Here is a 23,028-nt window from a genome sequence, read left to right as displayed (position 1 = left end):
TCAACAATAAGGTGATTCAAGTCAGTGCCATACACTTGTGATAGAAAAAGCCATCTGCATCCAGAAAAAAAAATTGTCGGGACTGAATGTGGATCACAATGTAATATTTTCATCTATTTTTGTTGTTTGCTTGCATCTGTTTTCTTTCTCATTTTTTTTTCACTTTTGATCTGATTTTCTTTTGCAGCATGAGAAATGTGGAAATATGCAAAGAAGAATTGCACATGTTTAACGTACTTTGAATTACTTGCTGTCAAAGGGAGAAGGAGGAAAAATTTGGAACACAAGGTATTGCAAGGATGAATATTGAAAACTATCTTTGCATATAGTTTGAAAGTAAAAAGCTATTAAAAAAAACAAAAAACAAACAAAACAAAAAACAAAAAAAAAAAAAAAAAAAAAAAAAAAAAAAACCTTGGATTTGATACTTGGAAGTTTTAGTTTATTTGAGGTTAATTCTGCCTTGTTCTTCAGTCATTAAACACAACAAAGAATCCCCCTTCAATCTTTAGAAATTCAAGCCCAAGGCCACAAGAGAAATAAAATTGACTGAATAATAATACCTTGCATTTGCATAGGATTTAATACTTTCCTGAGAACTCTGAGGTGCTAGGTTCTTTTTACTCTTCACAACTTCACTAAAATCCTGGAGGTGGAATTGAGAAGCTTGTTACGTTGCTTTTAATAGCAAGCATCTTTTTTAAATTCTCAACTTTATTTTCCTACCTCTCTGCTCCTCCTTCTTTAGAGTTAAAAGAATTCTACTGGAATGAACTGTCTTCTCATTCAAGCATAAGATTATTTTAACTATAGGTAAATAAATAATGACATGTGTAGATAATTACATATATATTTTAAAGTGTTGTATTTCACTGGTGAATACAAGAATCTCTAAGGGTATGCTGGTAAAATGCCTAACAACTGCCTCTCTGGGGAGTGTACTCAAAATATTTTAAAATTTAATGCATTAACACTTTTCCCACTTTCTTAGACAATTAATGAAACAATAAATCAAGCCCTGATGTGTTTTTTATTTAACAATTTCTGAAGTGTTAATACACACATTGAACGTTTAATAATCAGCTCTCTTGAGCCAATAAAAGCTGACTCAAGCACATCTCTGACTAGAGAATCTAGAAGTAGCTTTGTCACACACCCCATGTATATAATAATACTTCTATCAAACACACAAATCTTATTTTAGTGATGTTGATGGGAAGATCAAAATGGGTATATTTTTTAAAAGCTTTTCATACAAAATGGTATGTAAACACACACATAACTTTAACTTAAGTAGAGAAGTTAACTTTTACTTGAAGCAACATTTTCTTTCTCTTTTTAGTCTTTTCAGAGAAAAAAAATTAAATCCACAAGTATTTGGCAAGACATAATATGTAATAAGCAAATTATTCTTCCACATTCTTCTAATAAATTCTAGTGACTATTTCAACATTATTATTTTAAGGATGGGAATAAAAAAGCCTGCATTTATACAACACTTTAATATTAGCAAAGCATCTTCCTTACTATAATGAAAGGTAAGCAATTCAAATATATTTTTGCAAATGAGAAAAAGGATCTAAGAGGTGAAGTTATTTGCCTAAATCAAGCAGCCCAGATGGCTGGACTAAATCTAATTCATCAGACTTTTTCTTTCCTGTGTGTGTGTGTGTGTGTGTGTGTGTGTGTGTGTGTGTGTGTGTATATATATATATATATATATATATATGTTTTAAGAATTTTCAAGGACAGTTTATCTTTCCTTTTTAGAGTTTAATATGCTATGTGTTAAGAATTTTCTTTGCTAGTTTTTTCTTTCTTTTTAAAAAAAATTTGTTATTGTTGTCTGACTTGTTAATACTATATATTAAATTTTTCCATTGACAGTTTTTACTTTCTTTTAAATAAATTACTTTGTATAATCTGAAATTAATACCATATTTAAAATTTTTCCTTTACAAGTTTCTACTTTCTTTCTTTCTTTTTTTTTTTTTTAAATTTAGGATTGCTTAATGTAGTCTGACTTGTAAATACTATTATGTGAAAAAGCTGAACATGGATGGGCCTATCAGATATTTGCCCCACCTCCTACAAGCTTTGTGTTGTTTAGGGGGAGGGAGATGGACTGTGATGATCACTGCCTATCAGACTCTGTACCTCATCTAAAGAGCTGAAAGCTACGGATTATAGGGATAATCTAACATATGTCTTTATGGTGTAGGCAGAAAGCATTAAGTTTCTTGGGTGCCTGTGGTAGATTTGTAGATTCTCATGTGTTTCTGGATACAGAAGCCCCACAGAATGGAGTAAAGAAGATGCCTTCACATGCAAGAACAGCTTGAGGGTGAAAACCTTTTGGAAACTTCACCTTGGAAACCTAATTCCAGCCAACTTACTGAAAAGAGAGGCAGAAACTGAGACAGAAGCAGAGAATCACACTCTAGCAGTAGCCTTGAGAAAATGGTCTGGACAGATCATGTCAGGTAAGAACAGATATCATATAGGCCTTGAAGAACACAAGAATAAGCTATTGTACATCAATGAATCTTACTCCTGATTAATAAAAATGCATTTTCTCCCTTCTTTCATAAACTTTTCATGAATTTTTGAGGTAATTCAACATTAATCAGTCTGCAAATGATAAAGTGGTCTAAGTATATTGTCTATAAAAAATAGATTTTATGAAGGACCAATTATCATTTGCTCATTTATTTTATCTTTTACAAAGTCTTTCATTTAATAGAAAGTTTGTTTTTATTTTCAGGCTTCTTTTTGCTGTCACTTTGGTCTTAAAGGTTATCCATTTGGGAAATGGTAAGAAGTAATCTATTGATAATCTCTTATGTTTTTTATTATACATTTTGAAAATATTTGCTTTTTATCTGTCATCATTACTTTATTTCTCTGACTTTTAAAAAAAGGTTTTGATCAAAAAGAGAAACTCGGAAGCAATGGAGGAGTACACATCACTACAACAGCTCAAAGGCAACAACCCCTAAATCACCCTACTACTTTGAATATCATCAGAAATCTGAACAGGAGTTCTGAGAGCCCCAAACAGCTCCATTCTGGGCCATTTATACCTTTTGTTGGATTTAAAGATGGTAAGGAACTATGCAATATGAAAATTCATTGGGTCTGTTTTAAGAGAAAATTTTAGGACCTGAGGAGAGATTTCAAATACAAATACAGTAAAAAAAAAAATTGAAAAAGAAGCTCTTGTGGAAACATTCCTCAAACTGTAGTTTTAATTATTCAACCTACTTTTTTTAAAATGACATTAACAATTTCTTGGCAAAACTTGTCATTTGCCTTTAAATGGGCATTTTCAGCCTGCCAGGCTAGTCTGTGTGATTAAAATGTAATTAAAACAAACAACTAAAAGAAAGATAAAGGAAGATTCCGGCTCTGCTTATCACCAACTTTCAAGTGAGAGACTCTGCTGTAATCAGTTATAAACTTCAAACTGACAGAGTGAGGGGAACCTGCTCTCTCTCTCTCTTTTTTTTTTTTCTTAATGGCTTTGGTCAATTAAAATACTTGTGTGGTCTCTGCTAGGAAACTCCTTGTTTAATGATTAAAAGTAGGAATTGAAATCACAATTAGGTTTTTGTTTCTTGGTTGTGTTTTTTCCCTTTTTTTGGGGGGGAGAGGGAGACGGGTGTTTTGTTTTTTAAATAGAAGTTGAAAATTCAATGTTTTCCCTTTTGAATTGTCTGGACTCCCTTTTTGACTAGCTGGGGGTTCCTAGTAGTTTGTTTTAATCCTTATATAAACAAACTAGGCTTAACTGAGCAAACACTCTTAACTGGCAGCTAATTTTATTGCTTTTGAGGACAATAAAATTAGACTTGTTTTAGATCCCTTAGAATTTTAGGAGGGGAAGAAAAGGGAAGGTGTGAGTGAAAGGGGGGTGAGTTTGGAAGTGTGCTTATTTGCTAGGAAGAATCATTGGTGACTGCATTCTCACAGGTACCAAACACTGCTGTCAAAATGGAGGGACCTGTATCCTTGGCAGTTTTTGTGTCTGTCCAATGTACTTTGTTGGGAGATACTGTGAACATGATGAACGAAAAAGGTAAGAAGGTAATTTATATCTTCTCAGCTAAAGAGGAATTGGATTTTTCTGTCCCCAAATAAATCCTTGACTTTGTCCTTTATAGTAACTGTGGTGTCTTTGCCCATGGTGACTGGGTCTACAAAGACTGCTACCTCTGTAGATGCATCTATGGGAAGCTTCACTGTTTCAGAGATACAACATTAAACAACTGTGGTAAGAAGAACTTTTATTTTTTTTAAGTAATGAACTGCATACAAGTATAAATATGGGAAGTATTAATGCTGCATTTAGTCATGTTAAGTACTTAGTTCTTAGGCTAAAGGACTAAGGCTGACCTTTTTTTATTTCAATTTAACAAATTAAATAAATACCTATTGTCCCCATTTTACAGATATTGAAACTGAAGTTTAGAGAAGTTAAATGAGAATGAAATTGCAAACCACTGCATTATTTTTGACAAGAAAAACCAAAATAAGGTAATAGAATCGAATATCACTTGAAACAACTGAATAACAATAATAAAAAATGTAAGAATAGTCTATTATTTTGAGAAAAGCACAGTATAGATTATAGAGAGCTGATGATATCTGCCCCATACTAGTGTGTAACACCAGTCATGGGAACCATTTAACATTTCAATGTTCTAGATAAGCCATTCAATCCTCTAAAACTAATTTGCAGGGAAAGTGCAGACCTGCTGTGGTAGAAGTTTTTCTATGCCCATATTCAATCCCTACTAGAAACACACTGAGCAGAACACTCCTCTTCTCCTATTATTAAAGGTAAGATGTAGACTTCTTGAGAACTGAAGAAGCCATCATTTTGTGAGCTATCAGAGTCCACAGAGATGTGGAATACTAACGGAACTTACAACTTTTCATTATCTTTTTTTTCCTGATGTCTTATTGATTTTTTTAAAGATTAACATCCCTTCCCAATACTTCCCTTGTCCCCAACAGAATCTTTCTCTGTAACAAAAAAAAAGTGCAATTCAGCAAAAGAAATTTGCACATTGACCTTGTCACCATTTCTCTTCCAACCAAATAAGGAAAGTCTGTTTCAGGATCAGGTCTCTGCAAGCAAGAATAGACATTGATCAGAGTTCTAATATTTTTTAAATTTTGTGTCACTTTTCATTGATCTTTGTAAACATCATTCTCTTGATTCTACTCTCTTCAATCTATAAAAGGATTCAAATCTTCCTGCCCCAGATTTATCTGAATTCCTCAAAATCATTTTTACAGCATAATAATAGCAAAAAGCAAAAGCATGCTGGGTTATACATCAGAGATCTTGGTTCAAGTCTGGTTCTTTTTTTACATGAGGGACACTTATCTTTATATTCTTCCTTGGAATGGACAACTATAGCATTTGTCAACTAGAAGAGGTAAACACAATATAAAGGAAAGAAAGATCCATAAAAATAAATTTGGGAGATTTGAATTCAAGGATAGCAGCATAAATCTAGACATAGAATGAAGCTCAAAAGCCAACTAGACCAACTCCTCATTTTACAGATGTGGAAACTGAGGCCCAGGGAAGTTAAGCAATTTGTTCAAGATCACAGAGGTCAGAAGGAGTTAGATGGCACAGTGAATAAAACAATGGGTGTAGAATCAGGAAGCTCTTGAGTTCAAACTTAGGCTCAGGTTAGATCCTGCACAAATCTTTTAACTACTGTTTACTTTAACTTCCTCATTTGTAAATTGAAGCTAATAATACATACCAGGGTCTTTGTGAAAATGTATTTGTAAGTATCTTTCAAATCTTGTTGCTCATTTCAGTTGAGTCCAAATCTTCATGACTTCATTGAGTTTTTCTTGGCAAAGATACTGAAGTGGTTTGCCATTTCCTTATCTAGTTCATTTTAAGTGGCTTGCCTAGGATCACATATCTAATAAGTCTCTGAGGCCCTATTTGAATTTAGGAAGATAAGTCTTCTTAGCCCCAGGCCCAGTACACTATCCACTGAACCACCTAGCTGCCCCTTAAAAGATAAACTATTATAAAAATTAACTATTATTACTAAGTATCAAAAGATAATCAGACTTCTAGAGTCAATGTTGTTTCTTTAATCCTCTCATTTGCTAGATATGTGACTGAATAAATCATTTAACTTCAGCTATTTTCTTCAACTTAAAAATGGGCAGAATAAGAGTTGACCAATCTACCTCTCTATGTCTTGTGAAAAAGGTGTTTTATTAAGATCAAAGTACTTTAACATATTGTCATCAACATGTCACAATGATAAATCATTTACCATAGGTATGTGTTATATGTGTGTGTGTGTACACACACAAACTTAAGTGCGTCAGTATAAAAATATAGACACTCCATTCCAGATAGCTTATATCTAAATTGAAATTTGTAGAGATACAAAATATGACAAAGAAGAAAAAAAATTACTAGTGATGGAGTTAAGAAGACATAAGGTCATAACCTGGTACTCAAGGAGCTTTGTAGCAATGGGTAAATAATTTAATTTATTTTCTAGAAACATGACTTGTCACAGTAGGAGAAAAATCAGGAGATTAGGAGTCAGAGGATCAACTTCATTTCCCCTGTGACCTTGAGCCAAGTATTTACCTCTATTGGCCTTCTTTTTCCCAAATGTGAGCAAATTTCTTTCCACAGACCAAACCTGGTCCTCCCTATTTCTTTCTTTCAGGCTGAGGATGGTTTTTACATTTTTAAACAAGGGCCTTACAAAAATAGCTAGATAGCCCATAGTTTGTTAACCCCTGGACTAGAAAATATCAGGTCTGTTTCACTTCATAAATATAGGATGTCATATGTCTGACCATTTTTCAATCTCCTTTGCTGGATCCTCATCCATACCATGCTCCCTAATTGTGGACACACTTTACAGCACCGATCTGGATTTTCTTCTCCCGTTATATGCTTTCCTGGTGACCATATCAGTTCTTATGAAGTCAATTACTACTTAGGTTGTGGACAGACACTATTATTCCCATTTCCCTCTGGGAAAAGACATAGGAGAATATTTGCCAGAAATCACAGTGATGTGGAGTCATAACTGATTAATCTCCATCATTTCCACAAATAAGGATGAAAGAATCACTAAAAATCCAGTATGTGCCAAACACTTCCATGCTGATGACTTTCTATATCCTGATCTAGTCTCTCTTGAGCTCCAATAATACCATCAACTATCAATCTGACAAAATTAGATATCCTAAACAGAACTTATCTTTCCCCCAATATTTATTCCTTTTCCTAACTCGCCTAATCCATTGAAGGCAACACCATAATTTTGAGTCGCCTAGGCTCAAAATCTCTGTGTCCTCCTATTACTCTGAGCAAATCGCTTAACTTTCCCATTTGTAATAGGAGGATAAGAATAGCCTCTCAGAGTTGTTAAAAGGGTGAAATCATATAATAAATATAAACTGCTCAGCATAGTGCGTGGTACATTATAGGCACTACTTAAATATTGGGTATTTTTATTATCATTTGTATCTATCTCCTTTTCACTCATGGCCTCCACTTTTAATTCAGAGATTGTTTACTTCTCACCTAGAATACTACAATTGCTTCCTTAATCAGTCTCCTTATGTAGACTCTTTCTCTTTTTCAATGCATCTTCTAAATAACTGCCAAAGAGATTTTCTTGAACTGCAGATATAGCCATGTCATTCCCTTATTCCAGTAGTTTCATATGGTTTAAATGGTTTCCATTGGTTTAACTGTCAAAATGCAACACCATGGACTCTTTTAAGTAGAATGAAGCAAGTGACTATGAGACAATCTCATATATGAAAAATTCTTGGCTGATAATCCTCATTTTACAGGATTAAATATGAATTCTTTTTTTGGCTTTCAAAATCCTTCACACCTTATCTTTCTAGTCATAGAAAATTCCAATTTTGACTCACTTTTACCTAGATTACCTTACAGCCAAATTGGCCTTCTTAATTGTCCCCACATACAGTATTCTATCTTGTTCCCCTGTACCTTTTCGCTGTCAGACCCCATATTTTGAATATAATCACTCCTCACTTCTGCTTTCCTTGAAAATTCAGTTTAAATAATTCCTTTTAGATTTTCACTTCCAAATTATCTATCATCAATTTTCTGCATTTATACATATGTACATGTTACACATATCTGCAACACTAGATTATAACCTATTTTACATATATTGTCAGCAGTGAATAGACAAGTTAGCCTTGGAACTGATCTTTATGCATCCAATGGCATAGTAGAAAGGGTGCTGGACCTGGAATCAGAAAGTCCTGAATTCAAATCCAGTCTCAGACCTTTACTAGTTGTGTGACTCTGGATGCATCACTTAACTTCTCCCTCAGTTTCTTTAACTGTAAAATGAAGGTAATAATGGCATCTAGCTCCCAGTATTGTTGCATAAAATGAGATAATATTTGGAAAGTGTTTGGCATGTGGTTTTTATTTGATTGATTCATTCTTTCATCCTTATTTATGGAAATGATGGAGATAGATCAGTTATGGCTCCACATCACTTGGTGATGTCTGGCAAATATTCTCTTTTTTTTTCTTCCCAGAGGGAAATGGGAATAATAGTTTCTGTCCCCAACCTAAGTGTCTTAAAACTAAATTGGTGTCTAATACCTATGTCAGGAGTAAAAATAAGAATAACAAACTAGGTATTTTGTATATATGAGATTGTTTCATAGTCTCTTACCTCATTCTAATCTAGAATCCTGAGTGCTGCATTTTCAGCTTGGGATCATGGAAAGATATGTAATAATACATTCTTGTTTATGATCTGACAAAGCAGCATATAATAAATTACTTGGACTTTTGCATTCTTAAGAATTAAGACTTACAAAGTGTGAATACATCCAGCCATTCTGGAGAGCGATTTGGAACTACGTTCAAAAAGTTATCAAACTGTGCATAGCCTTTCACCCAGCAGTGCTGCTACTGGGCTTATATCCCAAAGAGATCTTAAAGAAGGGAAAGGGACCCGTATGTGCAAGAATGTTTGTGGCAGCCCTGTTTGTAGTGGCAAGGAACTGGAAACTGAGTGGATGCCCATCAATTGGAGAATGGCTGAATAAATTGTGGTATATGAAGGTAATGGAATATTATTGTTCTGTAAGAAATGACCAGCAGGATGATTTCAGAAAGGCCTGGAGAGACTAGAATACATGAACTGATGTTGAGTGAAATGAGCAGGATCAGGAGATCATTATATACTTCAACAACAATACTATATGATGATCAATTCTGATGGATGTGGCCCTCTTCAACAATGAGATGAACCAAATCAATTCCAATAGAACAGTAATGAACTGAACCAGCTACATCCAGCAAAAGAACTCTGGGAAATGAGTGTGAACCACAACATAGAATTCCCAATCCCTCTATTTTTATCTGCCTGCATTTTTGATTTCCTTCACAGGTTTGTTGTACATTGTTTCAAGGTCCAATTCTTCTTGTGCATCAAAATAACTGTATGGACATGTATACATATATTGCATTTAATATATACTTTAACATATTTAACATGTATTGGTCTACCTGCCATTTGGGGGAGGAGGTGGGGGAAGGAGGGGAAAAATTGGAACAAAACTTTTGCAACTGTCAATGCTGAAAAATTACCCATGCATATATCTTGTAAATAAAAAGCTATTAAAAAAAAAAAAAAAAAAAAAGAATTAAGTCTTATAACAATGCTCAACATGGCAGCCAGAAGTAAATATCTGATTTCTCATGGCAAAGCTGGCAAGTTATTCCTGATGCTCTGGAATAGGACAGCCAGCACCCACTTCATCACCTCCTGCTCCCTGCTTTAGAGAAAGATAGATCAGAGTTGTTTGGTATAATAAAACTCCCCTCTTTACAGGAATGTATATTTTATACATTCATGGCCCTACTTTGAACTTTGGGGAGATAAATACTCCCAGAAAACACTCTTAATTCCTGTTAATAACTGTGTCACTGATGTCTCAGTGACTTGAAGTAAGTCCCCCACCATCCATTCTATATCTGGCTTTTCTCTTTTGTTAAGAGGGGAGGAATGTGACTTGTTAAATCTCTAGCCAATAATACAACACTTTTTTTTCTCCCTTTAAGATCTCACAGCCCCACATTAATCTCATTACCTTTATCTCAAGTGAAAAGAATATTAATGTTATTCAGGGAACCCCCACCTAGGTTGCTCCTTACTAACTAGGCTGGCTTTCTTTTCAGGTTTACATAATGTGCTTCTTCCTGTTGTCTCAGTTGCTAGTTTGAAGTAGGAAGTTAAGTCTCTGACCTGCCTCTAACAGTTAACCCCCTTGGGTGAAAAACCAGTTGACTTTCTTTTCCCCTGTATCTTTGTCTGGGTTCTTTGTTTAGTTTGATTGTAGTGAGATTCACATAGTCGGGGTCCTTCCAGTGCTATCAGTTGCTTCATAAATGATCCTCAGTGGCCTCCATTCACACCTCTTTCCTCAGAGAATAGTCTTTGATTAGCTTCCCAGCTGATAACCTTAACTTCAAGAGCTTGGGAGGAGGTGGTGGTATGGGAATTTCCATTTCATAGTCTCCTGAAAACATTTCATATTTCATTTCCTTTGAGGCTAAGGACTCAATAAATTTATCTCTTCTATTCTCTGAATGATTTTTTTTTCAGACCCAAAAGAAGAATTTATGAAATTACACTCTAAAGGACCAAGATTACAACATAGCCTGTGTTTTCTTCTGCCTTTTTCTTGCTTTCTCCTGCAATGGATAGTTCTGCCAAAGGTTTCATCTTTGGCCCTAAGGAGATGAATGGAGAGATGTTTTATCAAACAAGAAGCACCTTCCTTTGACTTTGGGGACATTTGACTTTTTACCATTTATCTTAACAAGGAGTAAGAAACTCTGAGAGACAATACTTTAGTTTTGATATGATGTTGCTTTGAGTAGAAAAACTTAAACCTTATTGTATATAATAAATTATTATTTGGTTCATTTACTGAGGTGGTAAATGAATAGTTTTTTTTAATTATTTTTAATAAAATATAACCTATTTGAAAAAGAAGAGCCTCTCTTTAAACTTTATGATTAGTTTTAGAACATGTTAGGGTGTACAAAGTTTCACACTTGAGATATATTAAAATAAAAATAACTAAGCAAATCTCTACTACCAAATATAAGATGTAAAACCAATATCCCACATTTCTACAGATTTTTAAAGTTTGAACTTTTTGAGGCAGGTAGGTGGGGCAATGGATAGAGCACCACCCCTGAAGTCAGGAGGACCTGAGTTCAAATGTGATCTCAGACACTTAAAGCTTTCTGGCTGTGTGACCTGGGCAAGTCCCTTAATCCCCAATTGCCTTAGCAAAAATAAATAAATAAAATCCAGCTGTCTTTATTTAAAAAAAAAAAAAAAATTGAACTTTTTTTTTTCTCAACAAAACCCTTTGAAATTGGGAATACAAGAATTGTACCCATTTTATGAATGAGGAAAAGCTTTGAGAAGTTTAAGTAGCATGCCCATAATCCCACACGTTCAGACATCTGAGAAAAGATCCTAGTACCTCCATACAAGTTCAGTATGTGACCTTGTCCTTATGTAGTGAGAGAAAAAACATTCTGAATTTGGAATGAAAGGTATTGGCTTCATATTCTCACTACTTAATCTTGGATTCTCATTTTTCTTGTCTAGAAGGGGAAGATTAAGCTTTATAAATTCACAATTTTCACTTTAAAAGGACTTCAGAAATTGTGGGGTTCTTATCATGGACCCTTTTGACAATTTAGTAAATAAGTAATACTTTTTAAAAATCATAAATGAAGTAAATGCTAGATTTTAGCTCTAGGTTAGTAAAAAAATAAGGATGTCTTTTTCCCATCCAAGTTAATGGATCCTCTAAAATCTATCTAGATAAAAGAGAACTTTTGATCTATTCCAATCCCTTTTAGAGTTAAGAAAACAAACCAATGTCATGTTCAATATGCATCTTAAACTCAATATATCCAAAAAAGAGAATTTAATATCTTTTTTCTCTAAAAACTGTATCTTATTATCTACTTTCTCTATTATTGTTGGCAGCTAGCTAAGTAGGGCAGAGAATAGAAAGTTGGGTCTGGAATTGTGGAGACTTGAATTCATATCCAAGCTCAATTCAATACCCAAACTATTATTTAGCCAAGCTCCCTTTGAAATTTACCTTTCACCCTCTACTCTGTATCTTGGATGTACATGGATATTGAGATATTGTCTTCCTCTTTAATATGTGAGTTCCTCAAGGACAGAGATACTGAATTTCTTTTCTATATCCCCAGTTATTAGTAAGTCTTTAATAAGTATTTTTTGATAAGAGAGAAAAGAACAAGTATTTAAACCCACTAAAATGGCCTCCCATTCCATGGTCTCAACATACTTTCTAGTTTGTGGGTCCTAAATACTTTGATCTCCAGGAGTTCTTTGCCTCCTTGAAATTTAGAGGGGGAATTTCCTCACCTGGAGTTGCCTTCACTAAGTTAACACAAGGTACAAAGGCAAAGGTATAAATAGTCCCTGCCACACAGAAGCTTACATTCTTCTTGTAGAAATGTGAATACAATTGCACGCAGATAAGTAATAATCTAGATAATTGTAACAGGAAAAGACCTTTTAAAATGAGAAAGATCAATAAAGGCTTCCTTAGGTCTTTGAAAAAGTTTGGAAGACTCCAGGATTTACAGGTAAGGAACTATATCCTTATCTATCAGACCCTGCTTAATAAATACCTTTCAAATGCATGAACAAATGAATGAATGGACTTGACCTTTTAGGAACCCCAAAGGATGAGAACTTCTTTTTCCCCAATATGCAGATTTTGCCCAGCTTAAGAGGCATCTAGATAAATATATTCTCTTAAACTGCCTTGTGCTTTCTGAAATTTCCTATATCCTCCACCAATAGGATCAATGCTTTTATAAAACAGTGTAAAGATGCCTTAATGGAATGGAGAGAGTGCAAAACAGGAGTAAAGAATTGTGACATCCAAAATGATTAAAGTGAATGTTGAAGAATTATAACGTGGTTCCAAAGAGGAAATATTAACTGGCTCCCATCTTTTAAGTTCATGGGTGTGGAATTCATTGATGTATATTTTTAGACTTATTCTATGACTAACCAATTTTGCTGGGGGGGGTGCTTTAAAATATTTTTGTTACTTGGGATGGCTTTCTGGGAATCTGAAGGGGAAGTACTAGGAGATAATTACATGAATTAAAAACAAAAGATAACTATTAAAAATTTTTAAATAATAATAACTAGTCCTTTATGGTTTGCAAAGTGCTTTACATGTGTTAATTTATTTGATTCTTACAACTAGCCTAGGAGGTGGATGTTATTATTATTCCCTTATTTTATTATTATTCCCTTATTTTACAAATAAGAAAACTGAAACACAAAGAGGTTAAATAACAATGCTCAGGATCATACACCTAGGAATATGTGAGGCAGGATTCAAATTCAAGTCTACCTGATGGCTTATTCTATGTTCTATCCATTGTATCGTCTAGATTTTTTAAAATTGTGATTTTATCCATTTTGCCCAAAATTTTATTTTTCTTTTAAATGAGGAAAAGAAAAGCTTTTATCCTGAACCATTCATACCTTGTACTGACATAATTCAAATTGGTCAGTCAATTTAAAAAGCTTTAAGGTTCTGAATCCTTCAGGACTTTTGAACTGAAGAGGAAAAAAACAAACCAAAAACCTAAAAGCCAAAAACCTATATATTGGACAAAGCAAAAATTAGATTTCTATTGACCCTAAAGTAAAAGAGGCCAATTGATTTCTTTTCATGGGGAAATTGATGCAAATGTCTCAAGATTTTTTATTTTGGGGAAATATTTCTCAATTTCTAATTTTAACCAGTGAGCTCTCATCAGATAAGAGTTAGAGACATCCAATGATCCCCCACCCAAAATCAGAAGTTTCTTACATTGATTAAGTACTTGAGTTGGGGGGGGGGGGGGAAGCAAGCTTACATTTTCTGGTTGCATCTGTTCTTAGTAGAAAATATACAATTTATATCACAATATTCTCAGTTTTGAATTTATATCCATTAGGTACATTTTACAATGAAAATTGGTTATACTACTTTTTAAAATCCAATATATATCCCACAGATGAAGGCAACATGTAATAATGCAAAGCCCTGAATGTAAACAGAAGAAGGAAGAAAGCTTTAAATCTCACTTCTGGTAGTTACCAGTTGTTTAACCATTGACAAATATCCCTTGAGCTTCAGTTTTCTATTCTGTAAAATAGAGATTAATATTATCTGTCATACTTATCTCAGTCCGCTAATAATGTACCAAAAAAAATTGTATAAATATCAAGGTAATGAGGTTCTCAGTAGCTGGGTTCAGTCCGCAGAGAGAAACTGGAGCATTGATGGAATTGTTTCCTGGGGCAGGCAGGGAAAAGGCTCTGATAGGGATCAGTTTAGGTTTGTGGTACCAATCTCTGTAGAAGTCTTGGGAAACCCAGCTATGCCCTGTCAGAAATCTCAGTCATGTCCCGAAGTTAAATTTCACTTATAAAATCTGTCTATGAGCCATGCCATCTCTGCCTCTTGATGTCTCTCCTTTCAACCCCATAATACCTTATGGTGTCTTTCCTTATAACTATTAGGATGCTAATTCCTTTGGGGACTGAGCCTGCCAGCTAAGGGCATGCCCTAATCTCTTGGGGTATTTCCATTCTCCTGGCTAATTGTAAGTTCCACTAAGGAACTTGCCCTTTTCATCATTAATTATTAAAACCCCTTCCTTGAAGTGGAAATCTTCAACATAAAGAAGATCCAACTCACTTCCAGTTGATCAATGATGGACAGGGGTAGCTGCACCCAGAGAAGAAACACTGGGAGGGGAATGAAAATTGTTAGCACTAATATCTGTCTGCCCAGGTTGCATGTACCTTCGGATTCTAATGTTTATTGTGCAACAAGAAAATGATATTCGCACACATGTATTGTACCTAGACTATATTGTAACACATGTAAAATGTATGGTATTGCCTGTTGTCGGGGGGAGGGAATAGAGGGAGGGGGGGTAATTTGGAAAAATGAATACAAGGGATAATATTATAAAATATATATATATATATATAATAAAAAAAAAAAAAAAAAAAAAAAAAAGAAAATGTGAGACTTTGGAAAGTGCTGATCTAAAATCTTTCCAGATTAAATCTATAACATTCTCCTGATTAAAAAAAAAAAAAACAAAAAAAAAACCCCTTCCTTGCTAATTATATGCTCTCCTACTCTATTTCATATTTACTATTTCTGTTGTCTAATGTATCCCTTCATTTTGTCTGTAACCTCTTCTCCTAAATAAACCCACCTTCTTCCAAAGAGAATGGCCATTATTAATTCTTTACATGATCAAACCCCACCATTTGGCTCTATCATTTAATGCCTCCCATCATCTGGTGCCTACACCAGCCACATCAAAGATACTATCTAAATATCATCTCTTATCAATTAATATCTAATATCACAAATTTTAAGTTGAATATATGCCCCCATAAGTAAAGAGGAAAAAAAAAACTGGGAGGAAGAGAGGAAACTTTGCAGCAAGTTTCTCTGACAAAGGTATCATTTCCAATGTAAACAAGGAATTAATTCAAATTTATAAAGCTATTCCTGATTTGATAAATGATTTAAGATGTATGATCAGATAGTTCTCAAGACAAGAAATATACAATATAATACCATATTAGTGATGGGGGAGGGGATGCCTCAAATCACTAATTAGAAAAATGCAAATTAAAGCAATTCTGAGATTCCACCTTATACCCATCAGACAGCAGTGACAACAACAACAACAACAAAAAATGGTAAATAATGAAAGGGGGACTATGAGATAATAGGCACATTAATGCACAGTTGGTGGACCTGGGAGTGGATATAATTTATGAGATTCTGAATAACTAGGTAGGGTTGGCAGAGAAAGTCTGAAGTACTAATAAGATTACTCCCTGAAGCAAGCAGGAAAGGGCACAGATGGGTATCAGCTCAATCTTACGGTCCTATCCCTTGGGGAGGTCTTAGGTAACTCCACCTTTCTGTAACCAATCAGAAAGCCAAGTTATAATGTCAAACCTTAAGGTTAGATTTCCCCTATAAATTTACTCATGACATACCATCTTTGCTGAATCCATTTTGGGTATGCCAGCTATGGCCTTCTATTATGTGGTTCTTCCCTCTCACCCCCTCCCTCATGCTTCATAATGTCTTTCATCCCTCCCCTATGCCTCCTTGTATCTTTCTCCTTGTTATAGCTAACTTTTTTAGAACGCTAAATCCTCTTTAAGATTTAACCTGCCAGTCAATGGCATATTAACACTTTATGGTATATTGCCTTTCGCCAGGTTAATTGTGAGTTCCACTTTTCCCTTGTTGCTTGTTAAAACCATTTTCCCTGTTAACTATATGCTCTATCAGATCTATTTCAAATTTACCTTTCCTGGTATCTATTTTATCTCTTCATTTTGTCTGTAACGTCTTCTCAAAAATAAATGTACCTTTTAACAAAGAGAAAGCCTTTAGGAGTTCATCACATGACTGAACCCCATCATTTGGGTACCAAATCTCATCATTTGGTGCCAATTGCCCTTCTGAATCTCATAATTTGATGTATCTGCACCAATCCCATTATAATCATTCTGGAAAGCAATTTGAAATTATATACAAAATTATATTTAATTCATGCCCTTTGATCTAATTGCTAAATAGTTAGGTTGGGTATATCCAAACATAATCAAAGAAAGAGGAAAAGCTCTTTATGTGCAAAAATATGTATGGCAACTGAATATCTTGAATAGAATTCTAGACGAGATCAAGAAGAGTGCTCACATCTGGCTTCTGACCTTCATTAACTGCTAAACTATGGACTTATCACTTAAACTTCTCTGCAATTCAAGCATTTCTCTAAATTTTACCTGCTTCTGCTTATTGAAAAGAATTCAGTTGTTGAAGTTATATTAGTGAAAGGAATTCCCATAGGGAAAATATTTAAAATATTGTCTTATTACTAATTTAAATAGCATAGCAGATACAATAAGAGCATATTAATACTTAATATGAACTCAATAGCCTATCACAATCTGACTCTAGCCTACATTTTGAGACATTTCATATTATTCCTCTCCAGTTGCTCTTGTCTATTAACAACCTTCTTACTGTTCACTTAACTATCTCCTGCTACTATGCTTTTTCAAAGGCTATCCCCCATAGCCAAAGTCATTCCCTTTCCTTAACATTCACAGTTTCCTTTAAGAATCACAAAGTTCAGGAGTCATATATTCAGGGAGACCTTCTTGATTTTCCTATTTGTGAGTGATTTCTCCTAACCCAATAACTATGTATATATGGGGATTATATTACAGTTTACTCCACGATTAGCTAAAATCTGCAGTAAGATTTTTAGGATACCCTGGAATTTTCTGTTTATGGGTTGTATCCCCATTAGAATGCAACCTCCTTAAGGCAGAGCTATTTTTCATTTTGTCTTTATATCAATAGTAACTATCACTCTGCCTTGCCCAGAGCAGTAATGAAAAAAATAACTATTTATTGGATTGTCATACATGAAGGAAGTACTGCTAAATAAGCTTAGTAAGATACAGTGGGCTGGAGGCAGGTTGTGAAATGCTTTAAATATAAAATAAAGATATTTATTGTATGCAAAGTTCAGTAGTCACTGTTGATAATGTACAGAATTATCAAGTGAGATGAGGTATGAGAAAGTTATTGTATCAGTGATTCCTGTTTGCTTAGGCCTATGCTGAAGTACCTGAAGATATGGAGGATGCTATTTGCTCAGGATTACACTGAAGCTCAGAGATGGAATCTGCCAGTTCCCCTGGCTATGCAAAGTCATTTAGGGAGTTCTTGTGTTGGTGTTTGCTTGCTTCGCCAAACTGGAAGATAGGATTTCCTACTGGTTTGCTGAGGTGGGACTAAGAAGTTTCCTGTCCTGGACTCCTGTTCTGGATCTCCCATATCAGGGAGGATTAAAATATTGTTTCTTGGACTAAAGTATTGTTTCAACCCATCTTTTTGCTGGTATTTCTGTTCCAGAAATTGTTCTAGGTGCTATTGTATAGTTGTTTGAAAGTGAATATGGGACAGTTACAGAGATTCACAGCTTACTCCACCATCTTGGATCCAGGAAGTCCTCACTATATCAATGAAACTGTTACTTTGAGATTTGTGAAAGTTGCTTCCATGCAAATTGTTAAGAAAGCTTGAATCATACATAAATGTTCATTAAAAAATAGAAATGTTAAACAAAAGAACATCCACCATTAGATTACTTGCCAGGCTAAGTATTCTACCAATTTACAATTGTGAGGAGAATAAAAAGAGCTCTTCCCTACCATAACTCTGGGTTGCTTCCAGCTCTTAGAATAGACCTTCTAACAAAGCAATTACAAGCTCTGTTTTTTTTCCAGAATTTTTTATTACAAATATGGTTTGCTTCCCAGCTTTATGCTAACCCATTTTATTGGCCATTCAGTCAACTGTGTCATAACCTGAATCACAAGTTCCTGCACTCTCCATGGGCAACTACACAGGGAAAGGAGAGAAGGGCAAGGGAAATCATCAAGGAGAAATATGTATCAACTGTATTGTAGCTCCCTAGAACACTGAGTCTTTTTATTTTCCTGATTCATTTCAGAATGTAGTCAAATGTTTTCCATGTATGTGACCAGATTATTTTAGACATTTCTATCTATAGACTCTTTTTCTTCTTCCATTAGGCAAACTGAATGTCACCTTCTTCTCCTAAAGGCATTCAGAAGCAACATTTTAAATCTAATTCTGATTATAGCTATGTAGTTATTCTACATTATTAGTGGGTGGGAGGAAAAAGGAAATCTTGTGCCTCTTCTAATGGTTCATGTTTCTATAGCATTTTGTAAAAAGCACTTAGCACAAATATTGTTTGCATGGTACAGATGAGGAAAGTGAAGCTCCAAGGTTTATACAGAATTAATTACCTTAAGAAAGAAACAAGCATTTATTAAATATCTGTGGCATGCCAAATAGTGTGGTAAACATTTTACAAACTTTATCATTATCTCATATCATGACAATCCTGGGAGATAGGTGCTATTATTATCCCTATTTCACCATTGAGAATATTGAGACAAACAGAGGTTAAATTACATGATCACATAGCTAGTAAGTAACAGGCAGAGTTTGACCTTAGCTCCTAATTCTAGGCTCAATTCTCTCTATCCCCTTTACCACCTAGTTGTCTTATCCATCATCAAGTACAACTTGTTTTACAGATAAGGAAACAGAGGTCCAAGGTTATAAGACTGCAAGACCAAAATTGTTTGCTGGTCCGCTTATACAAAAGATCAGGGTGTTTGTGAGCACCAATGGGGAATTACAAAAGAAAGATGTTGAGCAAAAAAAGAAGATGGTCTGGTCACATGACAAGAGAAGCAGATAACCAATGGATAGCCCATGTCCTATTCTGGTGTCTTTGCAGTAGACTCACTGTGCTATACTAATCAGGAGACATGAACAAAATTTGTACCAAAAAGATAGAAATATAGAGGATTTTGTTTGCATTCCTAGATAAAAAAGTAATATCAATGAGTATACAAATTCATTTGAGTATATTGTATTTTCTTTCATTGCAGCTGTTTTATCATCTTGGTACCTCAAACTCAAGATGTACAAAATGACATCCAAACCTCTTTTTTCTCCAAAAATCACACCTTTTCTGAAATTCCCTATGTCTGCTAAATGGAACACTATCCTTCCAGGCAACCCAGCCTTGAAACACCAGTTTCATCCATAACTTTTGACTTTAACTTATTGCATAGATCCAATAAGATGCCAAATCTGCTCTTTTTGTGTTTCCTCTTTACTTCAGGATCAGATTAATTCCTTTACTATATTTCTTTCCATAGAAATAAGGTATTAGGAAAATGATTGAGTGTGGTCTCCTGTTTGGAAGAGAAGGCACTTACTACATGTCAAGTAACTTTTTGATTCCCGGTGATTCATTCTTTTAAAAAAAAAATCCTACAATTATTTATATGTATAATGTGCTAAAGTTATTATAGTATGCAAAAAAAATGTGGTTCTCTTCCCAAAGATAGAGTTTAAATGTAAGTCATTAATAATAATGGCTTTTGCTTACACAGGGCTTTAAGTCTCAAAAAGCAGTTTATATAACTCTTTACACATACATACACATACTCACACACATAACCTCAGGAACAAATTGGGTGCAGTTCTAGGGTCTTCTCAAAATGAAGAAATAGAAAGGAACTCTGTACAACAAAAATCAAGTATTAAACAGCTATTTATTTCCTTCAAAAGAAATGCTTAACATGATAGACTTATATGTATGTATTTTCAAAGACATAAATAAGTAGTAGTATAACCTAACTTGTTACACTCTCCTTGTGTGATTATATGACATAGAAATAGCAATCAATAAAAATTTATTAAGAACCTGCTTTATAGTAGGCACTGGGGGAAATGCTAATGATACAAAAAGGAGCAAAATATAATTCTTCTTCACAAGGGTCATACAATCTAATGAAGTAAACTGACAGATTTTTAAAAAGAAAGAAGCTGGTGAGGTGGATATCATGATGAGAGAGTGAGAGAGACAGGGACCGAGACAGAGACAGAGAGACAGAGACAGAGACAGAGAAAAACAAACAGAAAGAGCGGAGGAGCAGGAGAGATGAGAGAGAGAAACACACACAGACAGAAGAAAGAGAGACCTACAGATAGAAGAGAGAGAGAGAGATGCAAACAAAGAGGAGACAGACAGAAGAAAGAAGAGAGAGAGAAGAAAGAAGAGAGATAGAGGAAAAACAGAGAGAAAGAGAGAGAAAAAGAGAGACAGACAGGGAGATGGAGAGACAGAGAGAGACAGAGAAAAAGAGGAAAGAAGGGAGGGAAGAGTATACAGAGATGGAGAGAGACAGACAGAGACAGAGAAATTCATTCTCTTTAAGACCCTTAGAGTTGGCCATTGTGCCTAGCTTGGTGGTTGAACAGTCATCTGTTCTGTGCTAGAAAAAAGCAATTCAGATATGGAGGATCCACAATAAGAATAACCCAGGATCTAGCAGTGTCCACATTAAAAGAACGCAGGGCCTGGAACATGATATTCCGAAAGGCTAAGGAACTTGGTATGCAGCCAAGAATAACTTACCCAGCAAGAATGAGCATCGTTTTCCAGGGAAGAAGATGGACATTTAATGAAATAAATGAATTCCATCTATTTTTGATGAAAAAACCAGACCTACATAAAAGGTTTGATCTTCAGATACAGAACTCAACAGATTTCTAAAAAGGTAAAAAGAAATCTTGAGAACTATACTTCTGTCAAAAAAATATGTAAAGAACATATGTACAATTTGTCTTAGAAACTAGAGGTGGAAAGGAGATTATATCATAAAAAAGTGTAAAGTGGTGATACTACATCTCATGAAGAGGCAAAGGTAACCTATTATATCTGAGAGAAAGAAAGGAGGGAGATGAACATAGCGTGTATCAATAGACATATTCGATTTATGGTGAAACTTCTTCCACTTCATTGAAAAGTGAAAGGGAAGAGTAAGCTAAGGGGAAGGGAATACAGTAATTTCGAGGAAAAGGGGTAAAATAAGGGGAGGATCTTTAAGGTAGGGGAGGGATCCTAAAAAGGGAGGGCTATGAAAAGCAAGTGGTGTTCACCAGTTTAATACTGGATAGGAGGGTAAAAGGGAAGGAAAGGGGAAAAGCATAAGCAGGGGTTAATAGGATGGCAAGCAATATAGAATTAGTCCTTCTAACCATAAATGTGAATGGGGCAAACTGCCTCATAAAGAGGAAGCAGTTAGCAGATTGGATTAAAAGTCAGAATCCTACTATATGTTGTTTACAGGAAACACACCTGAAACTGGGTGAGACATTCAAACTAAAAGTAAAAGGGTGGAGCAGAATCTATTATGCTTCAGGCAAAACCAAAAAAGCTGGAGTAGCCATCCTCATCTCAGATCAAGCAAAAACAAAAATTGATCTAATTAAAAGAGATACGGAAGGGCATTATATCCTGCTAAAGGGCAGCATCAATAATGAAGCAGTATCAATATTAAACATATATGCACCAAGTGGTGCAGCATCTAAATTCTTAAAAGAGAAATTAAGAGAGCTGCAAGAGGAAATAGATAGCAAAACTATAATAGCGGGAGATCTCAACCTTGCACTCTCAGAATTAGATAAATAAAACCACAAAATAAATAAGAAAGAAGTCAAAGAGGTAAATAGAATACTAGAAAAGTTTGATATGATAGATCTTTGGCGAAAGCTAAATGGAGACAGAAAGGAATATACTTTCTTTTCAGCAGTTCATGGAACCTATACAAAAATTGATCATATACTAGGGCATAAAAACCTCAAAATCAAATGCAGTAAGGCAGAAATAGTAAATGCATCCTTTTCAGACCATAATGCAATCAAAATAACATTTAATAAAAAGCCAGGGGAAAATAGACCAAAAAATAATTGGAAACTAAATAATCTTATACTAAAGAATGATTGGGTAAAACAGCAAATCATAGACATAATTAATAACTTCACCCAGGAAAATGACAATAATGAGACATCCTACCAAAATGTGTGGGATACAGCCAAAGCAGTAATAAGGGGAAGTTTTATATCTCTACAGGCCTACTTGCATAAAATAGAGAAAGAGAGGGCCAACGAATTGGGCTTACAACTCAAATTGCTAGAAAAGGAACAAATTAAAAACCCCCAGACAAACACAAAACTTGAAATTCAAAAAATAAAAGGTGAGATTAATAAAACTGAAAGTAAAAAAACTATTGAATTAATAAAACTAAGAGTTGGTTTTATGAAAAAACCAACAAAATAGACAAACCCTTAGTAAACCTGATTAAAAAAAGGAAAGAGAAAAAGCAAATTGATAGTCTTTAAAATGAAAAGGGTGAACTCACCACT

At 34.6% G+C, this 23,028-nt stretch overlaps 1 protein-coding gene across 1 annotated transcript; it reads left to right on the top strand.

The window, feature by feature from the left end:
* Positions 1 to 2,165: 2,165 nt before the first annotated feature.
* LOC141555153 (cryptic protein-like) lies at positions 2,166 to 11,012 on the top strand. Its single transcript, XM_074287810.1, has 6 exons — positions 2,166 to 2,483; positions 2,765 to 2,814; positions 2,922 to 3,104; positions 3,973 to 4,078; positions 4,164 to 4,273; positions 10,683 to 11,012. Exons 1-6 carry the CDS (start codon positions 2,461 to 2,463, stop codon positions 10,820 to 10,822), a joined length of 612 nt encoding a protein of 203 aa, XP_074143911.1. The 5' UTR covers positions 2,166 to 2,460; the 3' UTR covers positions 10,823 to 11,012.
* The last annotated feature ends 12,016 nt before the right edge of the window (positions 11,013 to 23,028 follow it).

This window comes from Sminthopsis crassicaudata, chromosome 1, assembly GCF_048593235.1.
Source record: "Sminthopsis crassicaudata isolate SCR6 chromosome 1, ASM4859323v1, whole genome shotgun sequence".
Classification (NCBI taxonomy): domain Eukaryota; kingdom Metazoa; phylum Chordata; class Mammalia; order Dasyuromorphia; family Dasyuridae; genus Sminthopsis; species Sminthopsis crassicaudata.
This window is presented reverse-complemented; position numbering and strand designations above follow the sequence as displayed.